Source organism: Falco biarmicus, chromosome 8 (genome assembly GCF_023638135.1).
Source record: "Falco biarmicus isolate bFalBia1 chromosome 8, bFalBia1.pri, whole genome shotgun sequence".
NCBI classification, from domain to species: Eukaryota; Metazoa; Chordata; class Aves; order Falconiformes; family Falconidae; genus Falco; species Falco biarmicus.
The window spans coordinates 1,197,708-1,219,437 of NC_079295.1; the positions used below are offsets into that span (position 1 = coordinate 1,197,708).

Here is a 21,730-nt window from a genome sequence, read left to right on the forward strand (position 1 = left end):
TTTAATAATTTTATGCTCGTTGGCTAGGTTGCAGTTTTTATTTTTTAAATCTTGCAGGTACCTGCAGGCTAATCCCCCTTGGTTAGTTTTTTGGTTGGTTTTTTTTTTTTTTTTGGTGGTGGCTTTTTTTTTTTTTTTTTTTTTTTTTTTTTTTTTGGTGCGGGGGGTGTGTTAGTACGGGGTAGGGTGGGCTGGAAACTGGCCCTGTCTCCCCCATGCACAAGGCTATATGCTGTTCACATTGGCTTGGCCTGTGACTTAGTTTTATGACACTCTTGTCATAAAACATAAATGGTATTTTTCTTGTAGTTTTGCAGTCTCTTTTGGATGGACACCTTCCTGTGTAGGTTGTTACCTCTGTCGGTACAGGTGGCAAACATAGGACAAAATAAATTACTTCAAAAAAAAAAAAAAAAGGGGGGGGAGACAATTCAGCTATATTTTTGGGAGTAGGTTTGTGATGAACTTTTCAATGGAGTTATCAACTGTGATTCATGGGGATTGGGCCGTCCGTCTGGAGGGGATTTGGCATAATTAACAATTCCTGGTTATTTCCCTTTCTGTATTCAGCCAGAGATCTAATATTGCCATTAGCGCAATCAAGGACAGTTAGAGGTACAGCATTTTACTTTTATCTTAGGTTGCAAATGCCATGAAGAACTCACTGCCCTTTGATGCTCCTGATGCATCACAAGAAGGCCAGAAGGTACTAAAAGTAGAAGTTACCCCGACAGTGCCGAGGATTTCTCGGACTGCTATTACAACAGCTTCAATCCGTCGTCATCGCTGGAGAAGAGAAGGTGAGCTTTCTCTGCCAAGAGCAAGTACTGTAGTGGACTGTATTCATCATCATCACTGTGATCTGGCCTTTGAGTTTGAATGTTTGCAGAACAGTTGGTTGGGTTTGTGTTGTTTTTTTTTTTAGTTTGTTTTTTGAAAAGTGATACTCCATAACTATGTATAGTATTTTACATCTTCAGAGCATTGCATGAACATGAACATTTGGAGTGTTTGTTTTGTTTTTGATTTGGTGATAACCCATGAGGTAGGTGAGAAAATGGAAAAGCTGGAAAATGTTGAATAAGTCTGCTTTTTTTTTTTTTTTCCTCCATGTAACGTGGCATGACATTGTAGAGATAGTTTGGCTTAGAATTTGAGTGCTTTCTTTAATACACATTAAAACTCAACTGCCTCCTATCATAAATAGCTCAGAGAATGAATGTTACTATCCAGACCTTGATAGGGTTCCAGATACCTAAAGCTGCTGAAGGCAGTGGGAGAGGGACTAGCTGAACATCAGACTCCTACCACCATATGGCCCAATTTAGAGATGGGCCATGTTATAAAATATCTTTGGATAGGTTAGAATTAGTCCATATTTTTCCTCTGTGAGTACTTAGGTTGTATGGAAGTGTGCCTGACTATGAAGGAAAAGTATATAATAAATATTCACCTTGATATGATAACATCTTCAGTGTAGGTGTTAACAAAAAGCTTGCTTTGAAATCAGTTTGTCATACTTGTAAAGCTTTGTTGCTGCATGTACAAAACATTGACTAAAACAAGCTGCATAAATGGCTGAAAGTAAAAAGTAGAATAACCTAAAATTAAACTGAGGGTAAAAGAGTCTGAAAACAAGAATTGCATATTTTCCTATGGTACTCTCTTCCACTGCGTGCACCACACCACCCACCCTCCCCCCGACGCATGAACAAAAGGATTTGACGGCCTCTGGTCTTCAGCTGAATTAGGATGTCCAGGACAAGTAGCTGTCTTCTGTTTTCAGGACTGTGGGTCATGTTTGTCTTCACTATAGTTGCCATTATATTTGTTTACTGGTCTGGTCTACAGTGTAGCCCACCTGTCCCTCTCTGTGGATGTTCTCACGACTTTTAACTAAGCATGGGTAGTGTTTTGTGTCTGTTCCATGTCCACGTAAATATTCTATTTTCCCTGCCTGGGTTGGAATGCCAAGAATGGAATAGAAAAGCACTAAAATGTTATATGTTGAATCCCAGATGGCTTTGACTTCTCAAACGAGGCTGACTCAAGCATACCTGGCTCACCGATCCAACACGGCTCCACAGACCTAGGGATCAAACGTGAGCAAGAGGGGGAGGTGCCGATGCGCAGGACCCCTGAGCATGGCTTCCCGGAGCCCACCTTGGCAGCAGCCACAACAGAGGGTAGGACAGAGATGAGGAGGCAGAAGTCAGTGAGGCAGTTGCTGGAGGAGGATCCTGGCTCCCTATCCCCAAGCAGAACTTCTTTCCATTCTAGTGTCTGTTTCCGCTATCCCAGGGTGTATTAGCTTCTCTTTGCAATACACGCATCCCCTATATACTTAACATCAGGTCAGGTACTACCTTTTGTTATCATGTGGGCTGGCCTGGGGCTTGCATTTGTGTGGTGAAAGACTGCTTGGCATGGCAAAAAAGGGAAGAAATAAAAAAACAACACCCCCCCGAATGATGGGGTAATAACCAAGAGCTTTGGGATTGCTTGGAAACTTTCTATTACTGAGCATGTTTAATATTCAGACAGAAAAAATGCACCAGACTAATATGAATCTAGTCCTGAAAAGCAGACTCTATAAATTGATTGGCTACAACTTAGTTACAATAGTGTCTTGTTACTCTGCAGTCTTTAAATTTCCAAGAATGAAGTTTCCTGTTCCCGTTAAAAGTCAAGCATATCTAAGACAGATATACAACTGCTGATATTATTTGCCAGTCATCCTTTAATTGAAAATTCATACACATACAACTCATTTATATGAACGAGTTGGCTGCTCTAAAGACAAGTACCAAAAAAGCACGTGTTGTTTTCAAGAAGAAATCAAGTTGTCATGTTTCTAAAAACTTTAAAAACAGTTACTGCTTTCTTTCTCAGTCATGCTGTCCCCACAAATGCTGCAGGACTTTGTATGTCGCTCTGCAGCCAAGAATGGCAGGTAGAGTAGCTGGTAGAAATTTATTTCACTTAAGTTCATCTATTAATTTTCTCATCTTTACTGTATAAAAGATGTGGTTTTGAGTACTGAATTTGAATCATGATTTCTCCTTGGAGATGAGAACCAATTTCTTGTAAATTTAGTTAAACATATTTTCAAGTATTCTCCTATCTTGAGTCATCTTTTCTATCTGAACATTCCTTTGGTATTTCCAGCCTCTATAAGCATATCAGCTGATCATAAATGAGATTTATTTACACATTTGGATATGACATACATAGGTTTCAGATTTGGTCTTCTGGAAACAATAATCAGGAGAATTTGGAGATTTAATGTAGTGTTATCACAGAATCCTTACCCTTAATCAGAGTTGCTAACAAACAGTGATTAAGACATCATCCTTCTGTAGAAGATAGTTGCATAAAAATGTTTAGTGTGGTTTATAACGTACTTCTTGGTGCATATTCAATTTGAGCATGCTCCGTAAATGAGTCCTGTCTTCTATATTCACTTGTTCAGTTGGTCTTACTCCATTTTACTAAACTTTGCATGTGCATGACCTGAAGGATATGGAAGAGGTCCTCAGCTGCAGAGAACCTTCTGGGAGAGACAGGAAGGGGGGAAAAAAGTTGATAAAATTTGGCCTCCTACTCTTAATTGATTTTAAGACATCTATATAATTTGGCATGGGTTTTGGATAAGGCGTCACTCCACATGCTTTACTTCTGTTGAAGTGGGTTGAATACCCTTTACTTCTGTAACAGTAGCAATATATAATTACATGCTTGGGCAAACTGAATTCTGCCAGTTGACAGCATCTGAGAGAAGACCAAGGAATGGAGTTTGGCTTGATTATCAGTATAGAGTTGTGTGTGTATGCATAGTGGTCTATTACTTTACTGATGCTGATTTCACAGAAAGTTTCAGCTAGCAAATTCTCTCTCACAAATATATTTTTGATACCAAATACTATGAGAGACTGATCATTTCTAGTGACTTTTCAACCTTCAAGTATGGGAAGGATAAACAGAATAAAAGTAACTTTAAAAAGTGGTATAAACCTCTTTCTTCAGATCGGTGTTTTGAGCCAATAAGTAGAAAAAGACATTTCAAGCATGACTCAGTAATGCTTTACAAAGATTTCCACTTGGGTGGTAGCAGCTGTGGTTATGTGCGCCATTTTGTGTTAGTCGAGGATCCTGTATCCATGTCTACTGGATTAATCACATACAGGCATAAATAATTACTTGGGGACAGACTTACGCTGACAAGGAACAGTGAGAGTCCTGAATACACGCTGTAGTGCAATTGTACGGTTTCTGTCAGGTTGCACTGTCTCTTTCACTTCTGACCTTACAGTAGAAGAGTGCTTGGGAGGAGTAGGTTTCTAGTTTTAGTTTTCTTTTTTAATTGTGTTACTGGTCTATTACAGGGAGAAAGCTTTATGACTTCATTCTGGTTTTCCCCCAAAACAGAATATGTAAGGACTCAAATATTTTTTGTTTCTGAGGGCAGTTTTTAGAGGAGGAAGAATGTGTGTTGGGAAAAGAATGTTTGCTGAAATCAGTCCCACTGAGAACTCCTATAGGTATATAGGTCTGACTAAACAGAAATTCTCTTGCATGTTGTCTTCTCTATCTTCTTAATTTTTGAGCACTGCTGAGCTGCTTAGGCCTCTGTATAGTTGCAGCATCCAAAAGCTTGCAACAACCCCTCTCAGTCTTGCCATTAAATTCTGTGGATAAAATGCCACTTTTTCAGCATGACTCTCTTGCTTCGCTGTCCCTGAATAGGAATATCTGTTTTAGCATCCTATTACTCCGCAGCGTTTTAACATAAACTTTGAAGACAACTAATGTTCTTGTAATAATAAAAAGCTTAGCAGTATTGTCTGGAGAGACATACTTGCAAGACACATCTTTTGTTTGAATTAAGAAGGGCTTGAGAGGGGACTTCAGCTGCTGCTATTGCTGCTTGTAACCAAACATGCTTTCATCCAGCTTTGCATGATTATATAAAGAAACATAAATGTTGGTTTATTGAAAAAGTGCTCTTGCTTTTCAGTATGTTCCAGTTACGTCATGTTTTTATTAGCATCTTTGATTATGTGTGGGAAGGTTGGGGGCGGAGGGAATGGAGATGTGGTGGGTTGTGAATAAAATGTATGGCTGTCTAGTGTGAGGAAATACACTTATGTCTCAATGAGAAGATGGAAGGCCTACATTGACCAAATGGGGTGGGCAGAAGAGAGGGAAAGTGTATGTATTTCAAATACGGTTACAGGAAGTTAAAGCAAGTAACACACTCTGATTTTAATAACAGCCCTTCCTTGAAACCTAGGAAGCTTCTTTTTCTAAGGCTACAGTCTTTACCAGGGAAGTGCAGTAATGTGAACTATATTACCTTTCTGCTTCAGGGAGACTGATGAGTCAAAAAGAACAATACAAAAATACAGAATAATCTCACATTGCATTGTTCTGAGAGAGGCCTGAGAGTGGTTTTGATTTGGAGATGGCTAAACATCCTTTGTAGGCTGATACACAGTAATGATAATTCCAAGGCCTGTCCTGAAAAGAAGTAGTAAGTTTAAAACAGAACAATAAAAACTCCCTGTAAATTTTTCTTTTTGCTTTACGCTTCAGAAACGTGAAGTCAGATCAGGCTATATTCCTGCTACACAGAGGTGGCAACACTGAAAGCTTTGTGTTTGTTCTGCTTGTCATGATGTAATATGTTCCTTAGTGCTCTGCTAACAATGAGCATGAAAGGATGAGCTTCCGCTCAGATGTTAGAATCTCTTAGATCCTTGCCACCACTTTTTTCCCATTCCACAAGAGATTTAAACATGTTTGGTTGGTGGAAAGCTGGGTTGAACGAACTGCCGGTGGAGCAGTACAGTGGCTTTAGCTGGGACAGACCCACAGGCTTTGCAGATTTCTCTCAAATAATCAGCTTTTACCCAGCAATTAATCCACCGCTCTTATAAAGAAAAACAAAATTCTTACAGCCTGGATGTCTCCTTTTTTGGTAGCGTTGTTAAACTTTATGGCCTTTTCCCACTGAAATTAGATATATGGAGCAAAAACTCAAGCTCCATTGAAATTTGAATGCTGTTCAGTTTTCTACTAAAATGATAACTTTTTTTGAGTACCTAGAGCTTAGAAAAAGTACTGGAGAAAGATTAAAAAAAAAAGAAGAAGAAGAAAAAAGTCTGTTACAACCCTAACCATATTATAGGCCTGAAAACAAGGATTTAAGAAAGCAGTTTGTCAGGTTTTTTTCTATTTGAGATTCCAAGTCAAAAACACAGTGCCTCTTCTACAACATGAAGTGTTTCAGAGGTTAAATTTCTCTTAATGAAATGGTTGGGGTTTTTTCTCTGAAAAATCTAGACGCTGAGATAAAAGGAAATATGGTGGAAGTACCTGGATAGGATTGCTGGAAATGCAGGGAGGATTGAGCTCTGGAGGAGAGACATCTAGGAATTAGGTTAATCTGCAACAGAAAATACAGTCACATTGTTTGAAGTGCCAGCTACACACAACAGAAGCCTTTTCTCTCTTGTGGCAGTGTTGTGATTGCTGGCCTAGGAAGTAGCCTAATTCTGAAGCTTACCAAGCACTTGCTGGAACTTACTCTGATTGGAAGAGATCCTGAACATGCTTAGGTCTTGCCTCAAAATAGGATAAAAAATAGTCTGAAAGCCTTTTTTTTTTTTTCCCCTTAACTTTTTCTGAAAAACCATGTGTAGGAGGAGAATGGGCACCAGTACCTGCCAACAGAATTGAAACAAATTAACCAAATGGGGCCTAATTTTTCTTGTTTATAGACAAAGTTTGGGAGATATTCTGGCTGATAAAAGTTATGTAGAAGAAAGGCAAATCAAGCTCAGGGAGTACTTATTGTTAGATTCCACTATTGCGTTAAATATGATGGGAAGATCATTGGCTGAGAATCAGAAGTTTTTAAGCAAGTGGAAACCGGGTGGATTAGCAAACGAGGTTTAACATTCTGTGCACATCATCTTCATGCAGCTGGAATGCTTACTGTGTGTTCTGATTGGTTTGGGCTTTTTTTTGGTTGTTTCTTAATAGATACTGAAGGTATAAATGGAAGAGAGGAATCTGTGACCCTTAATGATGCTGATGAAGGATTTTCATCAGGAGCTTCCCTCAGCAGCCAGCCAATTGGGACCAAACCTCTACCATCTGTGTCCCAGAAGAGCAGCTTAAGGAAAACGGCAAGTGGGCGTTCTGCTAAGGATAAAGAAACCTCTTGTACAGCAAAATCTAATGAGAGCCCTCGCGATTCAGTAGCTCGGAAGCAGTACGTGCACCAATCCACTGACCTTGGTGCAGACATAATTGAGATGACACCTACTAAGAAACACCTCAGCTTGCCTGCTGGGCAGGCGGTGTCAAAAGCCAACAGTCTGAGCCTGATCAGGACCGCCAGTGCTTCCTCCAGTAAATCATTTGACTACGTGAATGGCAGTCAGACAGGCTCCAGTGTTGGAGCAGGTTCGGAGTCTGTCACCAATCTAGCAGCTGGCAACACCAATCGGTTTTCAACTATCAGCCTACAGGAGGACCGACTAGGCCAAGCTGGGGAAGGTAAAGATCTCCTTCCTCCAGGAGCTCCCCTAACCAAACAGTCTCGATCTCCAAGTTTCAATATGCAGCTGATTTCCCAGGTGTAACTTTGACTTCCTTCCTTGGGACTCCTTCTTTCCCCTTAATCCCCAGGCAAGTTCATCCTTAGGCAAAACATGAGCCATCTTCCCGCAGTGTGAAAATACTGACTGTTGTGATCTTGTTTGATTTGGTTTGGCTATCATATTGTATTACTGAAACAGCAATAATTCTTCCCTCACCTTCATCCTTCCCCCCCCCCCCCTTCCCCCGTAAACATGGTTGTGAAGCAGTATATAATGTACTGTATGCCTTTTTCCATGCCTTCCTTTCTCCTTGGGTGATGTGCAATCCATCGTAGGCTGATCAGTCCCATTTCAACACTGTGAGACTGGAGACACCGGCGGAAATGGTGAATGTGATCCCTATGAGAAGATGCTTTGGCTTTGTTAAGAAATAGAAACGGGTTTGTTTTCTTAGTGTACAGTACTGCAAGACTACTGGATCATGACTTTTCTTTCTCAGAACCAGGAGTGCCTCAGAGATTCTAGTGTGACTTTGGACCTCTCTGAGTTTGTGCAATCAGTTCTGGGGAGGGGATTGTTGTTGCTGCTCCTGGCTGCCTACAGCACTTTTTTTTTTTTTTTTTTTTTTTCTTTTCGGTTAAAATATGAGAGTAGTTGGTTTTTTTTGCCTGCCCCCAGTCTCTCATCCCAGAATCTTGTGATGTTCAGCAACCAAGACATGCATATTAACAAGTTGGGGTTTTCCCCTCAGAGAGAGGATTCGAAGTGGATAATGTAGGTTACAATGCACTTCTAATGGTGTTGTAGCCATACATAATGTTACATGTCTTCCTCTCCAGGACACAGGGTCATTCTGGACATAGACTAAAATTTAGATCACGCGCTGCTGTTAAAGCAATTTGGTTTGTAAGTGGGAGGGAAGCACTACTTTCCCAGGAACTAATGCTAGCTCTGCTCCTCTTTTGTTGTTGTTCTTGTGAGGTGCTGATCACTGAATTGAAAGGTGTATTCAGGTAGAGTATTTCTCAGGCTGCTTTCTATATGGTATCATGGCTGTTGGACACCGCCACCCCTCTCGCTGCTTTCTCAGTATCCCTGAATTCAGTCATGGAGTCGTTTGGAGAATCCTGCAGCCCAGACAGACCATACTCTTAAGGGGCTGTCTTGGGGAAAGCAACAATAGTTTATTAGAAAGACTGAAGCTTCAATGTGAGATGCTTTTCTGGAAGCATGGTTTGTGCAAAGGGGTACTGACAGTCCTTGTTCCATGAAGGATCACACTTCATTGCCTTGATATATATAATCCATTGAGGGTTTTTTAACTCTTTATTTTAGTGGATTGGCCCTACTCTAGAAAACTCAGAATTTGTGGCATTGAGCCAAGCCTTGAATGTGTATGACTGGTGTATGGCCACTGACTGGTACTGATGCTAAAGAACACTGCTTAGAGGCACATTTCTGGTTATGCAAGGAAATGTCGTTTTCTCTCCATCTCTCTCTCTCTCTCTCTCTCTTTTTGGATTGTTAGAGGGAAAACGGGAAAGTTCATCCTCTGTGCTTAAGTTCTATATGATATCCTGGATGTTTACAGATTGTAAACGCACAGGAAAGAGTTACTATTTTTATGTGGGCACTTTGGTTTCGTTGTCACTGTGAAGGATAAACATAAGCAGTTATAAATAGCAGGCTATCTTTGAATGATAGTCTTTAAGAAATTCAGGACAATGACATGGTGTTGCATAGCTGGTAGCTGGTTTGGAGTTTGGTGGTTTGAATCTCTTTATTTCAAATAGAACTTTTTTCCCAAAGTTATGTTAAAATTCATTGAAATATTTGAAGGGGTTTTTTTGTGGTTCGACGAGTCACTTTAGTAGTCTAGTCTTTGTATCTTACATCCATGAAGTGAATTAAGTGGTATCTGGACTGATGCAGATATTCGATTGAAGAGTAAATGGAATCATCATCGGAAAGAAAACCATACAGTTTCTAAACTGAATTTAATCTTTTAAGGACCATCAGTTACACGCAGATGGAACTACGGCAAAGTTGAGATTAAGCTAAAAGACATTTTCTGTAAAAATGTCAAAAGCTGTATATGACTGGACTCTGTTTTTTAAAGTTTTGCTAGTGGAGACAATTGGTAAGTAGTGGCTGAAAGTACAAAGTTTATATTTTGTAGAGACATCACAAAGGAAATTCTATTAAAGAGCTGTCACTGTAGATTGAAAAGGACCAAATAATTTGCTTAAACCTTTGGGAAAGAAAAGGTCAGGAGTGTCAGCTAAGAATGACTTTATTATAGTATTTTAAAAAGTAGAGTTCTTCATTAGCAAGGTTCTCTACTTTCTACGTTTGCCTTTATAAGCATTCCTTCAGAAGTTTTAGGATACTTAAATTGGTATCAGGCCAGATTTTAAGCCCCTTTTTATGTAATCTGATTTTTAAAAATTTTTTTTGTGTTTTTTATTTTTAAACACTCTTATCTGTGGGGTCCCGCACTATTAAACTGTTTCAGGAGAGTGAGACAGTTCAGTGACTTCAGTTAGGGAAGTAAAATGTATGTGCATAAATTCAAATTGGTTAAAACTTCAGACTACCTTTTTAAGATATTTTTACAGTTCTCATTTTGATGATGTGCCTTTTGTTACTGTTTCATCCATTGTATTTTGGTTGGTTCTTGTGTATATGTACCTACCACATATAAGGCTTTTTAAAGAGTTTGATTTCATACTGGGGGGGGGGGGGGGGGGGGCGGGGGAGAGTTTTTGCTATGTGCGGATGTGGTACATCTCTAACTTCTCAATTACTTTTTTAGTGCAATGTTTTGGTTGTGGGAGCTTGTTTTGTCATTTTTTCAGACAAGTACTGTTCAACATCTATCTTACAAAATGAGTCACCATAAATAACTGCAAACCAGCTGTGGTAACAGGCTTTGCCAGTGCTGTGTATCGTGTCTTATCATCAGTGCTTCTAGATGTGTCTCAGACTATGCCAAGGTGCATTAAGATTGTAGCAAAATTTTACACACTAAAGTTCATTACACTTCAAAGTATGGTGGCAGAAATAAAATTAAAAAGTGTCTGGGATGTGGGTTGAGGGAATAATCTGCAGGCTTTCTGTTGATTTATGCTAAGTACTAAACAAAGTGCAAAACATACTTAAATTTTCTGACGCCTGTGACAAATATTTAGACTTAAAATCTCTTTATCCTGAATTCACTCTGCTGTGTCTTGTTTTAGAACATTTGGTACTTGACACGAGGCGCTAGATTTAGACTTCTGCAGTATTTCAGTGCAACTGCAGCATTGTAATAGAAAGGTCGAAAGGCACGAACACTATGGTTTTTTTCCTGTGTATGTGCACATGCATGCACATTCATGTAATTCTTAGGTGAGGAACTGTGGGTACTGTGTTTTGATGTGTGTGTGTATATATACGTTTAAGTAGGGATAAATGAATTATTCCTTGATACAATTTTTACCACGTCACAATATGCTGCCATTTTGCAACTCTGTTTTGTTGGGCTTTATAATTTTAAGAAATAGGAAATGTTGGAATTGCTAACTGCAACTTGTTTGTCCTTTTCAGGGATTTATTGTGAGCAGCCTTTTGTTTGATCAGTGAGCCAGTTTTTCATCCTGCAGGCAGCAAAGTCATGAAGTAAAAATATCTATTTAAATGAGAGTTGCAAGATGGAAGTTTAAATTGCTGTATTATCCTTTTAGTTTTCATTTGGAGACTTTGTATGTCAGCTGTCTGTTCTAAATGCAGATTTCTTTGAACACCCTTTCTGATGTGAATTCGGAAAACTTTAACAGCATACTTCGTTCTGTGATGCTGAACATGATGTTGCAGCCAGTAAGCATTAGATCTGATATTTGTAGTTTGCAAGTGTGTTGGTCTTAAATACAACATTTCCAACATACTTCTGCTAGCTTTAACGTAATTTAAATGTATCTGTTTTAACATCAAAATAGTGAGAAGAAAATAGTTTTCTGATGAAGTATTTATTTGCACTACTTATGAATACTGGAGTTTACTGGGACAGGGTTTTTTCTCACCATGTGAGGTTTACTTGTGTGTGGGGAGGTACATTTGTCACGTGTTGACAATCAGTTGCCTCAACTGTGTGTATACTGTATGTAAATATGAACATATTTTTCAAGATTAAAGGAGAAACCTGCATCTTGGTGGTGGTAAAGATACTCTGTAGTAAGATGACCCCAACTCTAACCCCTTTTCATCTCCAGATAGAATGTAGTTTGTTTTACTCCTTTAATGAAGATTATTAGTATTTGAAAAATTTTCACTCCAGGGAAATTGTCCTCAATATTTAATGTATAACATGTTCAGAGAATTATATTTTGGAAAATTAATTTTTGAATAGATAATTCTATGCTATGGCTGTATTTTAACCTGAGAGTTTGAACTTGTCCTATTTTATGATGAACCAGTGGCTCTCTCTTAAGTGTTCAGCATTGTAACTTCAGTCACAAACCAGAAATTTTTGTTTATCTTGGCTTACAAAATTAAGTTGAAGACTAAGTGAGAAGAACCAAGAAGTAACCTTTTGAGTAAAATCATAAAAATCAAGCAGTACAGATAAGGTATTGTAGTCATAATCCTGGAGGCAGATGAGGTATTGTACTCATAATCCTGGAGGAGGTGTGGAAAATATAATGGAATATGTTTGAATGAAATGTACATACTGCACACAAAAGGAAAAAGATGTTTCTGATATTAGTAAATCTAATAATATCATCCTTAAATTCTGCGGTTCTCATTGCCAAAGATACTGCTACCTTGGCGTGTTTAATATTATATAGCATTAAAGCCATTAGCTAGGTCTCATTTGTAAAAACCATTTACAGCCTAGGAATAGTTTGCATCAGAAAAGTAAACATGCCCCTTTTTTATTTAAATTTTTTGTTTGCAGTAATTGCAGGACTAAATTGGAAAAATACCACTCAGTTCCAAGCATGGTAAGCAAAGAAGCCAGATCCTCTGTACTTGCATTGCATTCTTGGTTATATCAAATTGTTCAATATTTTATATTTTCTCCAGTATTTTAAATGCCGTTTGTTTCTAGCATATGGGCCTTAATCTCTCGTGATTTTTTTTTTTTAGTTTGTTTTCCCACTGGCACTTGGATAAACTTTGCTGTGGAAAGCTTTTCTATATAGGTCATTCAGGGTAACAGATCATGACATGGGTGTTTGTGTTGGTGAATACATGTATCAGTGTGTCAAAATTTGCATGTCATGACCAGCTGAAGAGCCAAAACCTCACCTGCCTCTGACGCAGTGGTGGAAGGATGATGGAGAGCTGTGAGCGAGACTTGGTTTGTCAGTGGTTCCAGAAAACAAGTAATAAGTGGATTTTGCAGGACCAATACGTTTGAGGACTTCCACATAGTCATTACAAAATTTTATTTAAAATAAAACAAATCTTGGAACAAGGTTTCAAAACAAAACAGCTGGCCATTTCAGATAAACTTGCCTAGTAATTTTGGCAAGTGTCAAGGACTGTGACTTTTAAAAGTTCAGAAGCAAGCTGTAGAAGTCTTAAGGATACCTTACAGCTTCCAGAAATAGATTTAGTAAAAATCTGACCCATTTGTCTGCATTTGAGATTTAGTGGGGTAAAAAAATTAACAATTTTTGCTTCCATTCTTTTATTAGTTTTCCTCTAGGCTGCGCCCCCCCCCCCCCATGTGTTTCTTTGGTTGATGGGCTTTTTGGGTTTTTTTTTGGGGGGGGGGGGGGGGGGAGGTGTTGGGTTTTTTTCAATGTGTTCATCAGATTTTGCCAAAGGTAGCATCTGAGGGACCAAATGAATTTAAAATGGGTCCATAAATTGTCCCTCCTTTCACAAAGGATTATTAAGCTATTCCTGTGAGGAGCTGTTGATGGGAACAGATGTATAGTAAAACTTTGTGTCTGTACAGTAAAACCTTGTCCTATATTTTAGCTTGTGCATGATGAGCAAAACGATGAGATCAAGTTGTATTAACCAGTTCCTTGGTTGTGAGCTCCCAGTGTTTTACAGTCAGTGAGATGTAAGCAATTTAGAGTGGAGTGTCTTTGCTTTCTGACGATTAATCACTCATTAAAACGGGGTTTAGAGTTCACACAGGTTTTTGGTTTTAGAGCGTGAAATGTTCAGGGGAGACTTCTGTTCAGGAGTTATCCCCCTAGTAAAGTGACTCCGTGGTGCTTTGTCAAGGAGACTTCCATACAGATGGGATCCTGCCTGTGTGTGTCTTCATCCTCCCCCGAACTGATCACGAAACGAAAAGCAGTGTGAATGAAGCAACCATTTACTGTCTGTTCTAAAATGAGGAGGACTCAGGAGTGACAGAAGTACTGGCTATTGACGCTGTTCTTTCTGTTCGGGCTTTGTTATTGTGCTAGACTTTTGTGTTACTAGGTTATGAGAAATGCAAGTAGTAAAAACTTTGTGGCTTCACGTATACAGTAGATGTGAGTTAATGATCACTCAGGATAAACCCACCTTGTTGAAGTGTTAATAGATTCCTTGTACCTGGGGTGTCTGTGTCTGTGTGTCAGTGTTCAACCGTTACTTTGAAACAAGACTTCTTATAGGTTTCTTGCAGATAGTGAACACTTCTGGGATAGCTATTGCTAGCTGGTTATTTATGGGAAAAGTACCACATGATTGAATAAAATGGAGTCATTTAGTATTGCTTCCGTATTGAAGATTCCAGGAAAAAGCTAATAAAGGTTTTTAATTATAAAATCAGATGCTCCTAGATTTACTATGGTAGCTTTTATTTGCTATTAAAAAAAACCCACAACAAACCCCAACAACTAAATTGAGGTACCCCATGCTGCATTTTTTAAAATTTGTGGTTCCTGTACTTTACAATGAATTTTTTGATCAGTTTTCGTCCTTGTAAGAATACAGGATATGCCGTCAGTTTTACTAGCAAAAAGAAACACTCCGCAACGGTCGAGAGATTATTTTCTTACTTTTTTCTGTCATACCAGGTTTGTTTCTCTGAACTAAGGTTTCTGAGGATTTTCACTGCGCCAGCATTGTGTGCCGTTACCTCTGCCGCCGGAGAGCGCCGGCGGCGAGCGGCCCGCCGCGGGGGCCGGCCGGGGGGGTAAGGGGCGGCGGCCCGCGCGCTGCCGTGGGGCGGGTCCGCCCTGGGGGCGGAGGCGGCAGGTGCTGGAGGTGGCGTTACTGGTGCATGTAAGCCATTAGCTGGACCGTCTTGCCGAGCTGGTTAACGCTGTTGACTTGTTGAAATGTGAAATGTAGTTACTATTGACTCTGTAAATACCTGCCAGAGATGAAAGATGATTATTTTAAATCGTTGTAAATAGAGATGTATAAAACTCGACACAATCTGCAATGCAGAAGAAAGAATATAAATATATAAAGATGTTAAATAAATATTGTGCTGTTTCTAAACAGAAAAGCAAATCACCGAGTTTGGTTTTGGGGTTTGTTTTACACGCTGCCTTACGCCGATGGGGCGTGCAAGGCGCGGCGCAGCGTCAGGGTGCGTGGGCGGGAGGCGGGGGTAGCGCGAGGGGCGGGGCGGGCGGCTCCGGCGCGGTGCTCGCGGCGGCCTAGTGTCGCCACGGCAACCGCGGGCGCCCTCCCGGCGTGGGCGCGCCTCACTGGCAGCGGAAGTCCCGCCCCCTCGCCGCTCCCACTTCGGGCGGTGGGGCAGAAAACAGGGTCGCGGATTGGCGGGGGTACACGTCACTCAAGGCTCCGCGTCGTCGTCGTCACCTCCTTCTCCCGCTCGCCATCGGGGAGGGCGACGGAGATGCTTGCCTCCGGCGCGTGACCCCGCTGCCGCCCCGCACTGGCGCAGAGGGTGCCCGGGAGCCCGCGGCGAGCCGGCGGCGCGGCGTGGGGCTGTAGGAGCCCGAGGCTCGGGCCCGGGTACGAGGGGGCGGCGCGGTGAGGAGGCGGGCGGTTCCGTCTGTTCGTGCGCGCGCGCGCGCGCGCCAACGGCAGCGCCCCCTGGCGGTGTGTGATACGTGAGGGAGCCGCGGGCGCTGGCGGGGCGCCCGCCATGAGCCAGCCGGAGGGGAAGGTCAGCGGCGCCCTGGAGGTAAAGTTCGTCCCCGACGAGGCGGTGCTGAGCCACATTGCTGACGACGCAGGTACGGCCGGCCTGGGGCAGCGTCCGCCCCGGCGCCCCCCGCGCAGGGACCCCCTCTGCAGCGCCCGAGGCGGGCCCCGGCGGGCCGGGCCCTCGCTGGCCGCCGGCTGCCTCCCCCGAGGTGCGGCCCTGCCCCCGCCGCGGCGCGCGGGCGGTTGCGCGCGGTCTGTGCCGCTCGCTCCCCGTCGCTGCGGAGGCCGAACGCCGCCCGCCGCCGCCTGCACGCCGCTCGATGCCTGCTGCGCGGGGCGCTGCCGCTGCTCCCAGACCGCGGGAGCCGGTGCGTGTGCGCACCCTCGGCAGAACCGAGGGGCCGGCTTCGGCGGTGAGGGAGGGCCGAACGGCTGTGGGGTCAGCTGGCCGTCGTTAGCGAGACATCTTTTCTCACTTCGTGTTTGTTCAGTGATTTGCACAAATGGAACTTGGCCGCTGAATGGGGTGTCTGTGTACTACTGAGATAGAAATAACAAAGTGGGGGGCGGTTAAAGCTTCTATTGCAATCCCAGGTATTAAAGTACGGAAGGACAAGGCTCAACTGGCAGTCAGTGTGAAGAGATTTGCGAAGAAGCTTGAGAATATTTCAGATGACGAAGCTCAGGAGATCCTGGCAGAGGAGAACTATGTTGCTGCTCTTGGAACATGTGCCCAAGGTATTGGCGTGGGAAAACCTAACACAGCTGTCACTTCAGGAGATTCTTGCAGCGCTGAGGTTGTACAGTGTTGATGAAATTGCATCTCAGGGCTGACCAGCTCTGGCTGTGCTTGCGGTAACAGGTAGAGGAGAGAATAATGATTCTAGGGTTTCATTGTGATGTTTATTTTCTAACACCTGCAAGATGAAGAGTGCTTTGAGCCAAATAGTGAAATGTTGCATTCCCTCTTCCTTGGGTTGGGAACATACCAGTGCTTTTCAAATAGCTACAAGTAACGCTTCTTTTCACAGATCCGGTGGGAAACGGCTCAGGTGTAAGCGGTGGGGAAGTTTACTCATTCCAGACCCCGAAATGCTCCAGCAAAATGGCAGAGCTGGGTATGTTTTCCCCTTTTTTCTTTCATTCTTGCTGTGGCTATGGTCTCTTCTTGAGTGCTCTATTAATGTGATTTGTGACTTCTGTTTATTCGAAAGATATGTTTGCAGTATTTCAGTAGCTTTTATCTGCCTCTGAATCAGCCTTCCTCAGAAACAAAGTACAGGGCTAGGACAAAGCAAAGGCTTGATGGGGGTAAGCAATACGGATAACAAACTAACATGTAAGAGAGTTTCTTAATGCTGGGAGAAAGTCTGCATGGAAGTGCCAAAGGCTGGCAGAAGTTTTACTTGTGTAACTTAAAAGTATGTGAGAATAGCTCATTATGGAGCAAAGAGTCAAAAAAAGGCGGTAAGTATTACCTTTGCATGTCAGGGGATTTCTCCTTCGCAAAGTTGTGACTGTGCTTGCTAGGCTAACTGTGAATTTAGGAGAAGCAAGCAGAAAGGGGCAGTTCTGGAGAGTTCTGTTAGCTGTAGTGGTTCAAATAAGAGCTCTTGAGCCCTCCTGCCTCTATGTTTTGCTTCACTCGAATGAATCTTTGTGTGCCCAGCATCATCTGAACTTCATTAGTGTTTAGCTGTCACAGCTACTGATATATCCTACAAAGGATGATCCAAGGGAGAGGAGTCATCCTTCTGTGTCGCTCGCTATAGAGAAATTGGTTTCTGTACCTCTTTACTTCTCTGGCCTTCTGTGTCTTGGGAAGTTAAGTGTTTCTTATACCTCCTCCTGCAGCAGGGTGGGTTTCACTGGTGCTCCTTCCCAGAGCTGTGATTCAGTTTGAAAACTGAGACAAGTCATACAGTGGAAGGCTGGTTTTCTTGAGGGACTTTTAGCAGGATATGGAGGTCTTCCATATTCAGATCAGTGATTCCACTTCAGCTTGTGCTGTTAAGTAGTAAAAAGAGGTAAATAGAATACCAAAACACACCTCCTGGGGAACTGGTGTGTTTGCTATACCTGATGCTCTACTATGTCCACTTGAGCAATTTTAAAGGACTAAGTGAGCATGACCAACCATTGCTCTGATTTGAAGTGTTCTCCCAGGAAGCAAAGCGTGCTCTGCCATTGCCTCAGCTATACTTGTAAAACGAATTAACTGAGGAGTTCAGGCTTTGAAAACTTTATTGAGGAATACATTCACCATTAGAGTTAGGAAAAAAAAAATGGAAGTGTCTGGTCCACTTCCTGAAATAGCTAGGAAATTAATACTTAGTGTTTCAGGTGCATGGCTCCATGGCTGGCTAGCCAGAGCTGGATGTTTTATACCTGGTATACGAAACTTCTTCCCTTGTTCCCTTGACCCTATTTCCTACAGCCTCTGAATTAGCTCAGACACCAGGACAGAGTGTTGCACCTGATCACTTCAAGTGCCCTGAGAAGACAGCCAAAACTCCTCAAAGCAGCAGTAAGTCCTGTGATGCTTTGGGGAACTGAAGCTGAGTGAATGGCGGGGCGTTATGTTTCTGTTTGGGTGGTGGAGTGGATGCTTGAGTGCCTGCTTCTGTCATGCTTCAGTATTCTAGTCAGCTTAACCTTGTAGACTGAACTGCTTTGTGTGCATGGCCTCTGGTTTGCCTGGCATGAGATCTTTTATTCTGCCCAGGAACAGATGAGAAAACAGGAACTTTCCTGTTTTCCTCCATGATTTCCTCCGCGCTCAATGGAAGTGCTTGCACTTGAGAGAGTTATGAGCTGGGATGATGTGCTGAGCAGCACCAAATGGATAGGATTGTGTGGATGTTCATGTGTAAATTCAGGCTATTTATATAATAATATTCAAGCACCCAATGCTGTAGGGAGAAATACAGGTGGGAGGAGTCAATGCAGGTCAACATTGGCAAGAGCATGCTACTCTGCACTTCAGCAATGGTCAGATGTGCTCAGGGAGAGGGTGTTAGCTCATTTTTTCAGCCTTTTCCCTCCTGCTGATGGCCTCCCAAAGCTGTGACCAGAATTAAAAGCTGCCTTTTGTGGCAATGACATCGACTGTCATTGTGCTCTCCTTGCCTACCTGTGCAAAACTAGAGGCTTCCCTCATAGGATTAACACCCAGGGAGTTGTTATTCTAGTGCAGTGTACCTTTGAATAGTGAATGCCTGTTTTTCTAGTGGACCATCTTGTGCCACTGTTGAAAATGTGCAGTACTTTGAACGATGCTTTTTCTTGCTTTGCAGAACGCTCAGGTTCAAACAAAGTGCAGCAGAGGGTAAGTAATGTCTCTGCTTTGCTTGGCGGTTTTTTGACACATCCACACGCACCCACCCCCACCCCCCACTTTTAAAACTTGGAACTAGCCATTAACTACAGTTCTGGAAAGGAAGGACCTTGCAAAGCCTCATTTGCAATACATATGTCTCTCTTAATCTGACCAGGCAGGAGTAAATCAAGTGAGAACCAGAGCTACCATTAATCAAGCCTGTGGGATTTAGAGTCAGTGGGCAAATAGTGGGTTTGACAGCTTAATTAGCACAGGTGGAGACTAATTCCATGCATCACACAAATCAGTTAAACTCATAGCTTTCTGTGTCTCATCGAAGGAGGAAACAGCCTTAATCATAAGGAGTGCTGTTAGAACAGGAATTCAAGAACTGTGGTGCTGGTTGGTTTTTTACTTTAGCATTGGCTTGTAAAAAATAATCTGTGATAATGGGGGGTTGTAACTTGATGTTGTCTCTTGTGATGCTACAGAGAGATACAGTCCAGAATTGCCAGTTGTGGTGCTTATAAAGGGGGTGCTGTGAAACAGTTGGCTTTCTAAAACCCATGAAAAGCCATTTCATACTAGAAATGTGTGCACAGCTTTTCCAGGATGAGGTATGCCTGTAAGAGATGCTGTTTGGGGATGCTGTGTTCACTCCTTGATGATTTCACATCTCTTTTGGCAGGATTAACAAAAGTGTTTCCCAAGTATTGCAGACTTGATCTGGTGTCCAAGTCAGGTGTGTGCCTTACACATATGTAAGGAAGATACACCAGTACAGCTTGATGAGCCCAGGCAGCCTGGCTTCCCTTTGCTGTACTTATTCTGAGTGGTCTTCTGTCATTCCAGTAGTTGTTCTTATAGTGAACTTCCAAATTGCTTTGAGTAGACAGTGTGATGTGGAAGATGACTGCTCTGGGGAGCCAAAGCATTTTCAGTTTGTCATTGCTTCAGTTTGACTCTTCCTGAGTGGCCAAGATTGGCATCTTGTTTGGAGATTTCATGATTTTCTACCCTCCCTCTCGGGACATTAGTTGAAAGAATTAAGCCCCTTTTGGAACTTGATCCTGCCCCCCTCTAGCTCTAAAAGGCAAAACAAGAGGTCTCCATGCTTACTGCCTCTGCTTTCCCAGTTTCTTGTGGCTGAAAGAGCTTGGAAATGTAACCTGATTCTACTTTTTGCTTGGCAGAAGGCTGTTTTGAGGATATATGTGTTTCTTCTTCTAATGTATGTTTTTTCTTTGCTGTTACAGAGTAAAAAGAAAGAATTTCTGTCGACCACACCTTACAGACTCAGAAAGAGGCTAGCAGGTAAAGGTCAACCTTTGCAGTCAGCTTCCACAGTCAGTGAGACGCTGTGTTCAGAGGAGAGTGTTTCTGCTGGTGGGCTTCTGCCTGTAGTAGGCAATCTGACTGAAGTAATCTGATTCATCCCGCAGAGTGCAGAAATGTCCTTAGGTCTGTGTAGTCCTTTTCCCTACAACAGATTCCTGCTTATATAAGGAGTGGAAGGGTTAGAAGCACCAAGTTGTTAAACTTCAGTAACGTGATCAAAAGAGACAAAACTTTCAGTAATCTTAACCTATACTGACACTTAAGTCTGGCCCAATTGCTTGAACCAAGGCATAAAACTTTTTGATGATGGCTGGGACATTCATGGTAAAGTATTTCCAATAACTGGTTGGCTCACGTCGAATGCAGATCAGTGTATGGCATTTTGTGTTCTGTTTCTTCTTTTATGTTGAGACACTGAGACTGAGCCAGATTCTGTCTGTGCTTTTCAATCAACGTTGCTAACAGAAGTCTTACAAAACCTTTTTTTGCAGTATGACCCAAAAGATACTTGGCTTGCACAATTGGTGTTTGGGAAAACTGACATAGAGATGCTAAGAGAAACAGGGAATTCCACTGTCCATTTTTAGTCACTTTTTATGGTAGGATATGTTTCTTAGTTGGTATCAAGGAGCAAGCTTTATTAAACTGTAGTTCCTGAGCCTAGAACTGGGAAAGGAATAGCTATGCGTGTCTGTGGTCCTCTTAAGCATTGATTTTACTTTTCTGTGAGATACATTTAGGAATCATATGCTTGAAAAACATCTAGAGAATGTATGTGAGAGAGCAAGATGGTGAAAAATGTGTTCTGTAGAAGGTGTGGTTACTAGCTTAACCTTAAATTTACGCTCTAGCTCCAGATTCCTGTTTAGAAAGTGAGAGTGAATATTCTGCTTCCTGCTCAGAGGAGGATGATGAGGAAGACCAGCAAGAAGTCAGCACTGTTTTATCAGGTCAAAAGACCCCAGCCAAAGCTGCAGCTGCAGCTACATCTCCTCCCAGAAACACCCTAGCCAAAAAAATTAAGGAGGAAAAGATGGTGAGTGTGCAGAAAATACACCCCTGAGCTAGCAAGAATGATGGGATACATCATGACAGTAGGTTGTCACTGACCACACCTAACTATGGGGAAGATCTGCGAGACTCATTTCAAATCAAACCAGCTGGCTTGGCTTTTGCTGTACCTCGGGGCAATTCCTGTTGGACAGGCATCATGTGGGCTAATCCAGTCTGTGTCCTCAGCAGCTCCAGAAATTCTAAGATGTCCATGAAGCAGGAGACCTGGTATTGAGAAAGGATGAAGAAATTGACTCCTGTAGCACCAAAAGAAGCATGCACTCTCCGTCTTGGTGTTCAGCTGCATTGTCTGGTTTCCTTCCAGCACCAGGGATCCCTGCACCCCCTTAGA

The 21,730-nt window shown here is 42.2% G+C and overlaps 1 protein-coding gene across 9 annotated transcripts in view; it reads left to right on the top strand.

Annotated features, from left to right (window-relative positions):
* LOC130154051 (hyccin 2) overlaps window positions 1-21,730 on the top strand; it is a 73,684-nt gene that overhangs the window by 41,671 nt on the left and 10,283 nt on the right. For 5 of the 9 annotated variants that reach the window (XM_056349700.1, XM_056349702.1, XM_056349703.1 and 2 more), the window contains 6 exons: window positions 641-800; window positions 16,700-16,786; window positions 18,106-18,195; window positions 18,965-18,996; window positions 20,244-20,301; window positions 21,177-21,361. In XM_056349700.1, the coding sequence (XP_056205675.1) occupies window positions 641-800; window positions 16,700-16,786; window positions 18,106-18,195; window positions 18,965-18,996; window positions 20,244-20,301; window positions 21,177-21,361 (612 nt within the window). Of the gene's footprint in view, window positions 1-640; window positions 801-2,018; window positions 2,187-7,047; window positions 14,158-15,407; window positions 15,758-16,262; window positions 16,407-16,699; window positions 16,787-18,105; window positions 18,196-18,964; window positions 18,997-20,243; window positions 20,302-21,176; window positions 21,362-21,730 lie in introns of those variants that run through there. The other 4 variants (XM_056349706.1, XR_008823592.1, XM_056349705.1 and 1 more) reach the window with 4 other exon arrangements.